Below are 12,751 nucleotides of genomic sequence, written 5' to 3'. Positions count from 1 at the left end.
AATTAAAATAGTTTTTTATATGAATTACACAAAAGGCAAAGAAAATATCATTGTTACCTATAGGAAGACCATAGGCGGTCATTTTGACCTCAATGAATTCCCCAGGGTTCTAGACCTAGTTTTTAGTCTATATTTTCACATTTTGGTGATATTTCATCTTTTCAAAAGATATCCCATTGAATGCATTAATCTCTCATTTGGGTATTTATCAGGAGAGATTATAGAGTTTGGAATCTAGTGGTCAAAATCACCATTTTCGGTCGTTCTAGTATGGAAGTCTGGTCCTTCTAGTGTTAACTGTTGGGTGACAAAACGTGTGGTAGCCCACGTCAGACAGGCACTCATCCACAGATTTCATCCAACCATTCATTTAATTCATTCATCATCTGTGAATCAGCTGTCAGCTAATCAAGTTACAATCGCTTCGTTTGGCATGAGCAACGGTGGCACACACACTTCTGTCATTGGCAAAGCATTTTTCTCAGCATTCCACTCTCATCCGTGATTTTTTTTTCAAAATTTATATTTCAAAATTGTGAAAGGTGTGTGTGTTAATCACAGATGCATGTCAAGCTGTTTATGAGCCCTTCAGCTGCGGATGGTTACCCATCAGGGTAAATTCCCAGAATCCTGATAGTCCAAACTTGCGCAACGGTGAGTCATGTTATTATTGCCTTTAAAAGGAGAAGCTCTCCTCCTCAGCGGCACATTCAAACAGCACAAGAGCATCAGCAGGCCAACCCAAGGAAAGGAGAAGAGAAGAAGGAACTGAATGAAAGACAATTATAGCGGAGCGCAAAAACATCTTGTGTGGTTTACTTGTGACCGACGTATAGTGCTTTAGTCTCCATCTGACGGCTTTCTGAAGGACATCCTTATCACTCAAGTGTTTTAGTTGTAACAGATTTTTACGCAATGAAGATGATGAACAGCAGAGTCGCCATCACCTCTATTGTGGTGATCCTGGCCTTCCTGGCCGTCACTGAGGGTAAGTCTATCTTTGTTCAGTTGGATCAAATGTAACAATAATGGGGCACTGGTGAATTCATGGACTCTGTGTGTTCATTTTTGCCCTCATCAATATCAACCACCATATGGCAATATGTGACCGTATTTGACTCTTAACAGGGGTGCCCCTAAGCCTGGGCGTAGAGCTGCACTGCCGCTGCATCGTGATGGAGAGCAGACGCATCGGCCGCCACATCGCGAAGCTGGAGATCAGACCTCCCTCCTCCCAGTGCGAGGACACTGAGATCATGTGAGTCCTCATTTCAAAGACACCATCCCAGTTCTCATCATCCGTGATGTTACGAAAACATCAAGGCGATTTGGAGATTTGGTTACCTTTTGCCTTTCTTTTTTTTTTGTTCCTAGTGTTGCCCCTATAGGGAGCCAAAGTGAACGTCACTTCCTGCTTTTCTCCCTGTACCAGCGTGTGAAAAATAGGAATGGCGGTGAACGGAGAGATCCGTTACTTTTCTGATCCCGTTTGAATTGTGCCACGGGGTACACTTGTTAAATTTGGTCAATTTAAAAGATAACTATACATGTCAAAGAAAGTCACAGTTTGTCCTGAAACTGAAACGTAACGTTTAGATTTGTCAATCAACTACATCTCGTGTCGCACATTATACGGCACACCATCAACAACAATGGACTGGCGGGAGAGACGTCACTGTCTTACATGACTGGTTGTGCGTAGTTCTTTCTGATTTATAACTTATAGTGCCACAGTTGTACCACAAACTGTGACTTTCTCAATTTTGAGAGTTATCTTTTACATTGACAAACATGACATGTATACTCCCGTATATACTCAAAAAGGTAGCGTGTATTGCTCCGTTCACCACCATTCATATTTTTCCACACGCTGGGACAGGGAGAAAAGCAGGAAGTGACATTCACTTTGGCTCTCTATTGACTTATTATGTGCTGATCAAAGTTCTAGGTCTGACTGCATCTCTGCTTTCTGTTTGGTGTTGCAGTGCCACTCTGAAAATCACAGGCCAGGAGGTCTGCCTGGACCCTGAGGCTCTCTGGGTGAAGAAAGTGGTTGAGAAGATGTTGTCCTCCAAGTAAGTGCAGATCAATCACACATGTCAGACTGAGAGAAACAGTGGGCTACAACAAGGTTGGAATGGCCTTGATCTAAATTGTCAGATGCAAGAATTAGTCTAATTTACTAATGTTTTACTTGTTAGTTAACTGGATCACATCCCTTAAAGAGTGGCACAAAAGGTCTCAATCCACGTCCGATGCTCAAACTAATTATTCTTCTCTGTTCATTTTCTCCACAGCAGCAGACGCTGAATAGGCGAGGAGAGACACTTGTTACCCGACTGTTTCAAGAGTATTCATTTGATCAGATGATAGCATCATCATATTCATTTTAATACTGGCAGACTGCCAAATTGAATGTACTGGTCAACTGTTGAAAATTAGAGCAACATGACTTCTCCTACTCAGGTTATGTTTGTATCAAACATGTATGTTAATGTGATATTTAGGGCCTGAGCATTGCGTTGTGTGAAGTGAAGGCCCTACTGCTACTAAGGATTATTTTTGTCATTATTTATTGTCTGAAGCCTTTACATTATTTATGTTTTAGTGTCTTTTGTGTAATGTACTGGGCACTTATCTCTTGTTGTAAAACTGAAGAACTATTTTCTATCTATTATCTATCATTGCCAAATGAGTTATTATTTCACATATTTATTATAGGCTATTTAACATATTAATGCAATTTATTAGTTGTCAATGTATTTGGATTCAATTGTGCTGTTCTGTTAACAAGCTATCTATGAATAAAAAAGTGTATACATGAAATAAATGGAACTGTGCTCTATTTATTACATTAGAAAACAATACAAAAAACACAATACAAAGTCATCATTCACAGGTTCAAGTGAAATGTCAATTTAAAACAGATTTACGTGCAAGCCAATTCTCCCTCCACACGGGTAGTGAAAACAACTCTTCACAGGGTTTGTTAGCCTCTATGATGTTCACTGACTCATCTGGCGACACATTAATATATGATTCGATTCTAGCTCGAAAAGTATTGACCCCTGCAGCCACAAACATCTCGCTTGCACTACACCATCTATGTCTTTTATTCTCATGGCATCATTGTAAACTGAAGTCTCTACAAGCTTGCGTTCTTGCAGTTTGACCACAAGTGAGCAGTATAAAGTGCTGCGCAATGTGCTCTGAACAGAGACATCTTCACTCCGTCTGTGCACATACTAAACTTGCGTGACAGGATATTCTATTCGCTTGTGCATACATCCTGCAGCATTGCCTGTCTATATCATTGTTCTGTAATAAAATGTCCCAAGATATTTTAGCTTATCCTACCGTCAGGATTATTATCAGACAGTTTGAAGTCAGGAAATTTTACACATTTGTCCTCATTGGTTCTACAGATTAAACCCCAACACTCTACTGGCATTGTATTTGATATCATGTTTCCACACATAAGGAGCTGCTGAAGACCAGCGCTGTTACAAGATCATCTGCATATATTAAATGATTCACTAAAATATTACCAATCATGCACCCAGTATTACAAGCTTGCAATTGCTTGGACAAGTCATCAACATAAAGATGTAAAAGAAGTGGGGACAAAATTCCCCTCTTGTCAGACACCATTGCCAACCCCAAATGGGGCTGAGACCTGCTTACCAGTAAGCCAGAATTCTCAATTCACAATATATCCCAGGCATCCCTCTTTGACTCAACTTAAAGAACTTTTGGTAACACTTTACAATAAGGTACACAAAGGTAAGTAATAATGAATGAGTCACTCTTTGGAGTGAACAACTTTGATATACCTACAAAATAATCATTAACTAATCATTAACTAATGATTATACTCTACTATATTCACAAACTCACATTTACTAAGCACTCTATTCAGGAATTAGGATTAACTAATGATTAACTACTATATTTACGAACTGACATTTAGTAATCATCAAGTAATGATGAACTTCTCTACTCTACTAATCATTAACTAATGACTAACTACTCATTAACTATGATTAACTAGTGATTGACTAATGACTACCTTAACTAATCATGAACTAACTATTAGTTAATGATTCGTTTACTAGTAACTACATTATTTGTGTAAACTTGTTGTAAAGTGTTACCAAACTTTTTATGATTGACACAATCAAAGGCTGGCCTTGAGCTGGCATATTTAAGGTGTTCAGCAGCAGTAATGGTCGAAGCTACTTTCTTTGCTGTCTTTCGTATATGAAATGTCTCTTTAGCCTATCTGTCCTCTCCTCCATGCTACGGTCACCTGAGGTAAGCTTTTCAATCTCCCGAACAAGATCGTCAGTTGCGCAGACATGCCCTGAAAAGATAGGAGAAGAAAAATGTCCCAACAGTCATCCCATTCACTTTTGGAGTGTGTTTATCTTAAATCCAGTGGAGCTTAGAAAAACACAATTAGCCTGCTGGTGCGGAATGTGGGACAAGCATCCAGCAGCATGTAGGCGAGATTGAGAGATACAGAATGCATGTTCACACACACACACACACACACACACACACACACACACACACACACACACACACACACACACACACACACACTGCACTTTGCGCAAATAGCATCTGTTCTGTGTTTGTTAAACATAAACAAAAATAAAAACAAAACAAACCTGCAAAGCAAGTTTGGCAGTTATTCCAGGAAGGCGACTTCTCCGGGCTTATAGCTGGCCAAGTGGAGGCAGATGTGTTTAGACTACTATAGCCTGAGCTTGACTGCCACTTACTGGACTGTTACCATCAGCAGTCAAAGCTCCACAGCATACAAGATCCTGATTGTTGTAATACGGTAATAAGCGTGACCCTTACCAGTGTGTAAGGCCACATTCATGTTAATAAGACACTATAATAGGGCCTCACCCCCGTTGAACTCTCATTAGTTAGTTAATTTGATTGTATGGAGTTGTATAGTGCATTGCAAGCAGCCATTGTCTATATTGCACCATCATCCCCCATTGTGTTTTCTAATGGCAACTTTAACGGCATCATAAATTATATAAAGCCGTAAATAGCATTAACCTTCCGTCCCCCTGCAGATGTCGCTTGTGTGATAAAACAACAGCAAATACTTTGTGGATACAGTGGAGTTGGATGCATTCGCTCCATTCTGCCTGTTATTAAGCAGGATCTCTCCAAAAAGTTATTAATAGATTTGCACTAAACTTTGTGGAAGGGTCATGGGGCAAGGACAAACTAATGAATGTTTCACATGAATTGATGATTGTAACCGTAGTAAAAAGGAAGAACAGGGACATGGTGGACCTGTGACAGTGAAGAGGAGAACTTCTGCTGGGGTTGACATGACAAGAGGGAGTTCCATTTCAGACATCTTTTCAAGTCAACTTGGCATCTCAGGGCTTGTGGACACTTGGATTATGCCAGGTGAGCAGTATGGAGGCCTTTTTTATGTTTGAAAGTTTGTCAACATCCACACTTCAATTGTTTAGGAGAATTCTGCAACGATAGATGATGAGAGAATTTTCATTTTGTCTGTTCCTTTAATTAGCTATGCTTCTGTAGTAGTAACCGTTCCCTCTGACTCGCCAAGATAAAATAATATTATTCAGACAAGTGCTAATAATGAAATCAAGAACTACAGTGTTAAACAAAGGTATAGGCTAATTGTTTATTAACACATTAGTTTCTCATTAACTCTGCTGCACCCTTCAATTAATAATGGGTTGATGAATGTTTTACTCAAATATTTTAATTTGCTAATTTATTCCAGTTAAAAAAACGTAAATGTTTTCTTTTCCCACTGTAATGGTCAATCAAAGGGGGCATTTTATTTCCCTCTGGGCCTTGATCATGTATTGTTATTATTATTATTATTATTATTGTTGTTGTTGTTGTTGTAGTAGTAGCGTCCGAGGTGTAGCCCTACATTATTATTATTATTATTATTATTATTATTATTATTATTATTATTATTATTATTATTATTATTATTATTATTATTATTATTATTATTATTATTATCATCATTATCGGCCTGTGAGGGGATGCGGTCAGAGGGGCGGGACTGAGCGCACAGCCGGCGGTAGGTGCGGTAGTGCGGCGTCTGTGATGCGCGCAGAGAGACATCAGTCGCACTGGGGGACGGACGCGCCACAGATATGGAAATGCACGCAAAATGCTGCCTTCCCGAGCTGTGACAAGCCACCGCATGTGAAGACAGTAAAGGGGGGGGAGAAACACACACAACCACAACAAGGCTGGAACGACCTCTCTCATCCGGCTTCTTCATTTGCCTTTGCCGCAGAATCATCCTGCCTGCCAGAGCTCTCGCCGATGCGCTTCTTCATCTGTGCATGAGTCCCCCCGTTTGGCTCGCAGGTGCAGGACAAACCCGGGCGCCGTTGTGACGACAGTGTGTGGATACCGTTTGTGAGTGCACCCCGACCGCGTCTCCGCACACCGCAAGCCCCTCCATCAGGATGGCGTTAACCATCTGCACGAGGTTTACCGACGAATATCAGCTGTTCGAGGAGCTGGGGAAGTAAGGGCGCATGTTTTTCTTTTTTTTTCTTTCCTTCCTTACCATCGGGCATCATCATTATCCCTGTATGAAATGTCAGCCTTGGCTTAGAGGCGCGGATTCCGGGCTGTGGGTTGGTGTTTGTTTGTCTGTGTATGTAGGTTATATTATGGCGGACTGAATAGGCCCCTGCCTCTCAATACTCTCTCTTATTTGTTTGAATCCCCGTAGCCTACCGGAGGCCTCGCTTTTGGCCTCGCGGAAGATGTCGTATCGAGCCCACCGTCATTGATGTATGTAGCATTTTGACCCCGGAATCCATATTCAGATGTCATGTGGGGAACGCACGGGGTGCCACAGCAGGGCGAGGAGCTCTCGTATAGGCTACTGTAAACTGAACCGGGGGAGGGGGGGGGGGTTGCCTGGGGATGGGATGCATGATGCATCGCGGACCCGCCGTGTGTGAAATGGTGAGATTCGGTAACACGGTCACCCCCTCCTCCTCCACCCACCCCCCCCGCTCCCGCGACAGAAATACAGAAATACACACTCGGTAATGCGACAGCAGACCGTGTAGTTGATGACACGTTCTTCTCGGGCCAGCCACCGGGCTGCGGTCAATTATCAGGCACAGGCATGCGATTCCTCACCCCTGAGAGAGAGAGAGAGAGAGAGAGAGAGAGTGTGTGTGTGTGTGTGTGTGTGTGTGTGTGTGGGGGGGGGGGGGGGGGGGGGGGGGTCTGACTGACCTGTGCAGCCTGCTCCAGCGCCCTAAGGGGTGACGCTCAGTGTACCCAGACGCCTGCAGCCTGGCTTGACATTCAGTCAAAGCAGAGAGAGAGAGATGAGCTCCTGGCCTTCCAGTGTGTCCCACTTAGTATTCTAACTGGAGGAGTCGCTCGGCTCTCCCCCTGTCCTGCTGAGCCCTCTCTTTATGGAGGCCTGCATGTTCCAAGATGTGGACCAAGAAGAAGACCCCCTCTCTATACTAGCCCTCTGTATTTATAGATCGCCTACTACTCTACTGTATCCCTGTTACACCATCTGGCATTAATAATGCAGCCTTATGGCTCGTATAGTGCTTTTGAACTCACCTCATCCCTTACTGTGTGTGACACCTTTTATCGCAGCACCCATTCATGCAGTGCAACAATACATTTGGTCCAGGTGCTGACTGAGACAGCATCTCTTAGAGTTGACTTTTTAGGATTTTAGCATTAGGTTACCTTACGGTATGACAGAGACATCCATTCATTCCTATGGCAGACAAGTTTGACGGAGTGACAGCACAACAGTTGTTTCTTTTGGCAGCGGAATGACGGATATGTTGGTAAAAATCCAACTTTTGTGTTGTTAACTTAACCAGAAGTTATATTCAGGATTAGATTCACAACCTATTTTCAAATTTTTAATAATCATCATCATCATCATCATCATCATCATCATCATCATCATCATCATCATCATCAAAAGGGAGTAAGTGGGTTCTTTCTTTGTTTGTTTGTTTCAATTTTTGTCCCACTCATCAGTGATGTCACGGCAATTGAGAGATGTCACTGATGATGTATGTCTATGACCTCATCAGTGATGTCACTCGAGCACTCGATGCGAAGTTGAGCAATTGTGCGCTGCGCATGCCAATGGAGCAGGCGAGGCCACGCAGCAGCCGAGCTGTGGGCGAGCACTCCATGATGTGATCAGTGATGGTCACTCGAGCAATTGTGATGAGATGAGATGAGATTATTGTCCCCGGAGGGAATTTTGTCTTGGGCATTAAAGTGCACATAGCCGCAACCCGGCGTTACAAACAACGTCAATAACAGAGACAGACAAAAGAAAAGAAAAAAGGATGCTGCGTGCATCACTTGTCCATTAATCCGACCAGCTGGGGGCGTCATTGCATCGGAGATATGACCTATTGTATTATTATTATTGGGACAATGTCATGTATTTCAATGCGACTGATGCGTTGAGGGATGACATGGATTGAGTGCAGTGCATGATGAAAATATCACAGCCCAGTCCGTCAGAAAAGTTCAAAGTAGTTCATATTTGGACCGAGCGCAGGTAAACATCATCCGCTGACAGACTTGAATGAAATGTGTACAGATGCTGTTTGTTTCCATCCATGCGGGTTCTGCAATGCCCTAGACTCTCAAGCCAGTCTATCTCTTCCACAGCGTTCAAATGCTCCAGAGACTGGCTGTACTTCAGCCCATTCAAAGTTGTCATCTTCTAAAGAAAAGAATGCTTCAGACCGGAAAGGAAGTTCGAAGGTATTCAACCAATCATGAAACGTGTAAACAAAACCGAGGCAGGTGATTGGAGAAATGAGCGGATGTGGCGCCTTAACATCCGCGTTGGCAAACTTTCCCCACAGGAACTACAGACGGGTAGGGGGGAGCATTTGCAAATTGGCAACGCATCTGTTTTAAGAGACTAGCAATACCCTCTTTGGATAAAAAAACAACAGCAGAAGAGATCTAGCCTGGTAAACCAGCCGGTCACGTGAACTCACATTTCATTTCATTCTACCAGAGCCTCTGGCCTCCAGCCCTGATTTTGATTTTATTTGATTTTATTCGGCAATTGAAAAGCAATACAAAATACATCATAGCTTTAAAAATTGACAAGGATAAGCACAATAAAGTCTCAGACTTATTTCCATTGTGGTCCTTGATCTTGTGGCAGAGAAGAAGAAGATGGCGGCAGTCTGAATGGCTAGGCCGTCACAGACAGTAAAAACTGATCAATAATTAATAATTACAATTACAAACGATAAATATGCACATATTTCGATGAAATACACTAGTAAAAAGCAAGGAAATTCAGCAACATTGACAGCGACAACTCGGCTGCAATAACAACAACAACAATAACAACAACAGTAGGCTACTTTGCTTAGTTTACGTTGGCCAAAAGCCAGGTTTTGACCTTCTTTTTGAAGGAATGACGGTTCACCATATTTTTTAAGTGCAATGGAAGTTTGTTCCAGTGAACCGCTCCGCCATATTTAAAGGAATTCATGCCCATATTCGTTTTGAACCTCGGCAGGCACAGGTCAGCAATGCTGGCTCTGGTGTGGTGAGTATGAGCGTCACCGCTCCTCAGGAAGTGGTCCTTGAGGTACTCGGGAGCTCTGTTGTTGAGTACTGTATATTGTGCACCACCCTTAGCTGCAGTTGAACTGCCCTGGCCTCCAAGGGGAGCCAGCCTAACTGCTGGAACTGTGCTTGGCCTACATGGTCCCTAGGGGCTAATCCCAGCACAACTCTGACCAACCTGTTCTGGGAGACCTGCAACTTGTCTTTTAGGACTTTAGTCAGGCCTCCGTACCAGGAACATAGAGCATAATCAAAACAACAAGAAACTAAAGAATTAGCCAGCAGCCTAAGACTTGCTACATCTAAGAGCTGGGCTTTTCTGGCTAGAAACCTTGTCCTACCATTCACCTTGCCTATGACCTTTAAGGCCATGTTCTCGCCTCTCAGGCTGCTATCTAATGAGCAACCTAGGTAGCTAATCGAGGACTTGGCAGGGAAATTCTGGCCTCCAAGGTCAATATTGGGCGATGCCAGCTTCCGCAGCCTGGGCTGTGAGCCCTGGGAGGGCTTTTGCAGAAACTGCAAAGTGTACGAGTCAATCAGCGACCCCGCCTCGTAGTTGACATCGTAACCGGCCAATCATATGGAGAATGCTATGATCTCTGTCCTGGATGACAGTGGAACGAAGAATAGCATGTAGCCTTGTAACGGTTGTATTTAACATCTGGAATACTGGGAAACCAGAGGGCTTGTACGCACAACTGTACCCAACTAAGTCTAGACGTGGATATACCACAAGGCAAGCATTAGATTCACGGTTTACTCTACCTCTACCAAAAACAAATGCACTGAAAAAGACGGTAATGTATAGAGCAGTTGCGTACTGGAATAAAATACAGAGAAATATAACTATGGCAAGGAACAAATTTATGTTAAAAAAAAAAGAGTAAAAACTTGCAGTTATGAATAATAAGATAGATTTTGGTCTCTGATTTACTGATTTGTTAATTGTGCAACATGGAAGGAATTTGTATTACGGTATTATATTATATGTATTATGTATTATATATTGTAATCAAGTATTTCAATTATAATATGATGGTCTAATGTGCGTATGGTAAACAAAAGGTCAGTATAAATTGTTTTTCCTGGTGCAATTACCATACAAAGACCATACATTTATTTTTGTTTATGAGAAGAGTTCTACACGGTTGATATTTGACTGACATGAATATTGAGTGAGCCTTGCCCTTGACTCACTTGTTTTTTGTTTTTGTTTGTTTTTATTTATTTTTGTTGTGTTGTTTTTACTCCAATGCTTTTGGATTTTTATGTTTGTATTTTACGTGTTTGGACCCCAGGAAGAGTAGTCTCACCTTTGGTGTAGACTAATCGGGATCCACAATAAACAATAAACAATAAACCATGATAAGTTCATTTACCAAATCCCCTATCAATTAGAGGTGGCTCTAACATGCCGGATGTTAGGTCATGTGTTTATTGTACACATTTCTGTTACACCCAGTGGCTATTAATGTATAAAGATGACATAGCTGTGTAAAGCTTCACATCGCGTCTCATCTTTTAACATAGATTGGAATGCCCCTATTCACTGTGTGATTTACCGTAGTCATAGCAGATAACGGAACATTGACGGATTTAAAGTGGTCACAGTAAACCCGCTGTCACATACACAGAACTAGGTGGAGCAACTGGGTTCATGTGAGGTAGCGAGTATTCTTGCATCTTCTTTCTAGTGTCTGCGTCCAAGCACTTCTAAATGTTTCTGATATCTTTGATGTTGCCTGGCGCTCAAGAGAGATTTATTTATTTATTTATTTATTTATTTATTTATTTATTTATTTATTTATTTATTTATTTATTTATTTATTTTCTCTGTGAAAGAGAACAGACTATATTGAAAGGAAATGGCGAGATGGAGGTCGAATGACAAGAAGCAGGCCTGGATGGCTGCAGCACAGAGCTCCTCTCTCAAACATGGCTGACCTATTTTTCTGATCATCATGCATGTGCCTGAAACAGCAGAACAACACATGGCCGGGCGGCGGGCTTGAATGCACAGGATTGGTCTCAGTGCAGTCACATACACATAGTGAATGCTTTTGGAGACTTTCCGTGTGGATGCTGTGTGTGTGTGTGTGTGTGTGTGTGCGTGTGCGTGCGCGTGCGCGTGCGCGTGCGTGTGCGTGTGCGTGTGTGTGTGTGTGTGTGTGTGTGTGCGTGTGTGTGCGTGCGTGTTTATTGGTGGGTAATGTGGGTGAGTGAGTAGGGACAAAATAACGATTACCGGTTTAATGATAAACCGTGATAGAATTCCTGACGGTTATTATTATTGACAAATTATGTGCACCTTTTTGTGTGGGAAAAACCATATCACACAAATGATTAATCAAAGTACTTTTTTTTTTACTGTAACTGTACTTCTACTTAAGTAGAGAATGTGTGTACTTTCTTTAGATGGACCTGAGTGAGTGTATCAGTAGTACACTGTATCACTACTTTTTGAACATTTGTAGCACATCTTAACAATATAACGTGATAATACTGATAACCATGATAATTTTGGTCACTATAATCGTGATATGATAGTGAGTAGCTGTGTTGCATCTGCATGCAATTTTTTTTCTTCTTTTTTCTTTCTTTCTATTTTTAATATATTATATTGTTTTTATATTCCTTGTATCTCATTTTTAAGTTTACAATATTCAGTTAATGGTGGTTAACAAAAATTGACTGGTAAAGCATAAATTGGCTGACCCCTCCCACCAAGCTCATAAACTCTTTAGGGGTCTCCTCCCCATGGCAGAAGACGGATGTCTGGCAGTACCAGAGCCTCTCGCCACAGGGACAGTTTCTACCCAACTGCCATCCATCTCTTCAATGAGACCTGAAGGCCGCCACAAATAACGACTTCATCACTCCCCCCACTCCCCCTGCCCGCCTATTATGTCACTTTAAACGACTTCATATTTTGCACTTCATAATTTGTGATTGTTTAAATCGGTATTTCTTTGTCTCTGCTATTGATGGGATGCATACTTGCACCAAGTCAAATTCCTAATCTAATTACTCACTGTTGCTATTTAAAGTGAATTTGGAATCTTGAATTTGAGGTTGCCATCTTTATAACCTGTGACATTAGATTTGA

The 12,751-nt window shown here is 41.9% G+C and overlaps 2 protein-coding genes across 4 annotated transcripts in view; both read left to right on the top strand.

The window, feature by feature from the left end:
* Window positions 1–721: 721 nt before the first annotated feature.
* On the top strand, window positions 722–2,817 carry LOC310775501 (growth-regulated alpha protein-like). The gene is made up of 4 exons (XM_083635661.1): window positions 722–988; window positions 1,129–1,258; window positions 1,986–2,075; window positions 2,298–2,817. The coding sequence occupies exons 1-4, from the start codon at window positions 916–918 to the stop codon at window positions 2,308–2,310; spliced, it is 306 nt and encodes a 101-aa protein (XP_083491787.1). The 5' UTR covers window positions 722–915; the 3' UTR covers window positions 2,311–2,817.
* Window positions 2,818–6,274: 3,457 nt separating this feature from the next.
* camk2d2 (calcium/calmodulin-dependent protein kinase (CaM kinase) II delta 2) overlaps window positions 6,275–12,751 on the top strand; it is a gene marked incomplete at its 3' end in the record, with an annotated part of 59,792 nt that continues 53,315 nt past the window's right edge. For all 3 annotated transcript variants that reach the window (XM_083635654.1, XM_083635656.1, XM_083635655.1), the window contains exon 1: window positions 6,275–6,559. In XM_083635654.1, the coding sequence (XP_083491780.1) occupies window positions 6,498–6,559 (62 nt within the window). In that variant the 5' untranslated portion in view covers window positions 6,275–6,497. The remainder of the gene's footprint in view (window positions 6,560–12,751) is intronic.

The sequence above is a fragment of the Poromitra crassiceps genome, assembly GCF_964638095.1.
Source record: "Poromitra crassiceps genome assembly, chromosome: 4".
Lineage (NCBI taxonomy): Eukaryota > Metazoa > Chordata > Actinopteri > Beryciformes > Melamphaidae > Poromitra > Poromitra crassiceps.
The sequence above is the reverse complement of the archived record's forward strand: the minus strand, read 5'-3'. Positions and strand labels throughout refer to the sequence as shown.

Bases quoted from the DNA above. Each gene is read 5' to 3' on its own strand.
- LOC310775501 (XM_083635661.1), top strand. From the start codon at position 916: ATGAAGATGATGAACAGCAGAGTCGCCATCACCTCTATTGTGGTGATC. The intron at 989-1,128 runs GTAAGTCTATCT...GACTCTTAACAG, and splicing joins CTTCCTGGCCGTCACTGAGG to GGGTGCCCCTAAGCCTGGGC. The intron at 1,259-1,985 runs GTGAGTCCTCAT...TTGGTGTTGCAG, and splicing joins TGCGAGGACACTGAGATCAT to TGCCACTCTGAAAATCACAG.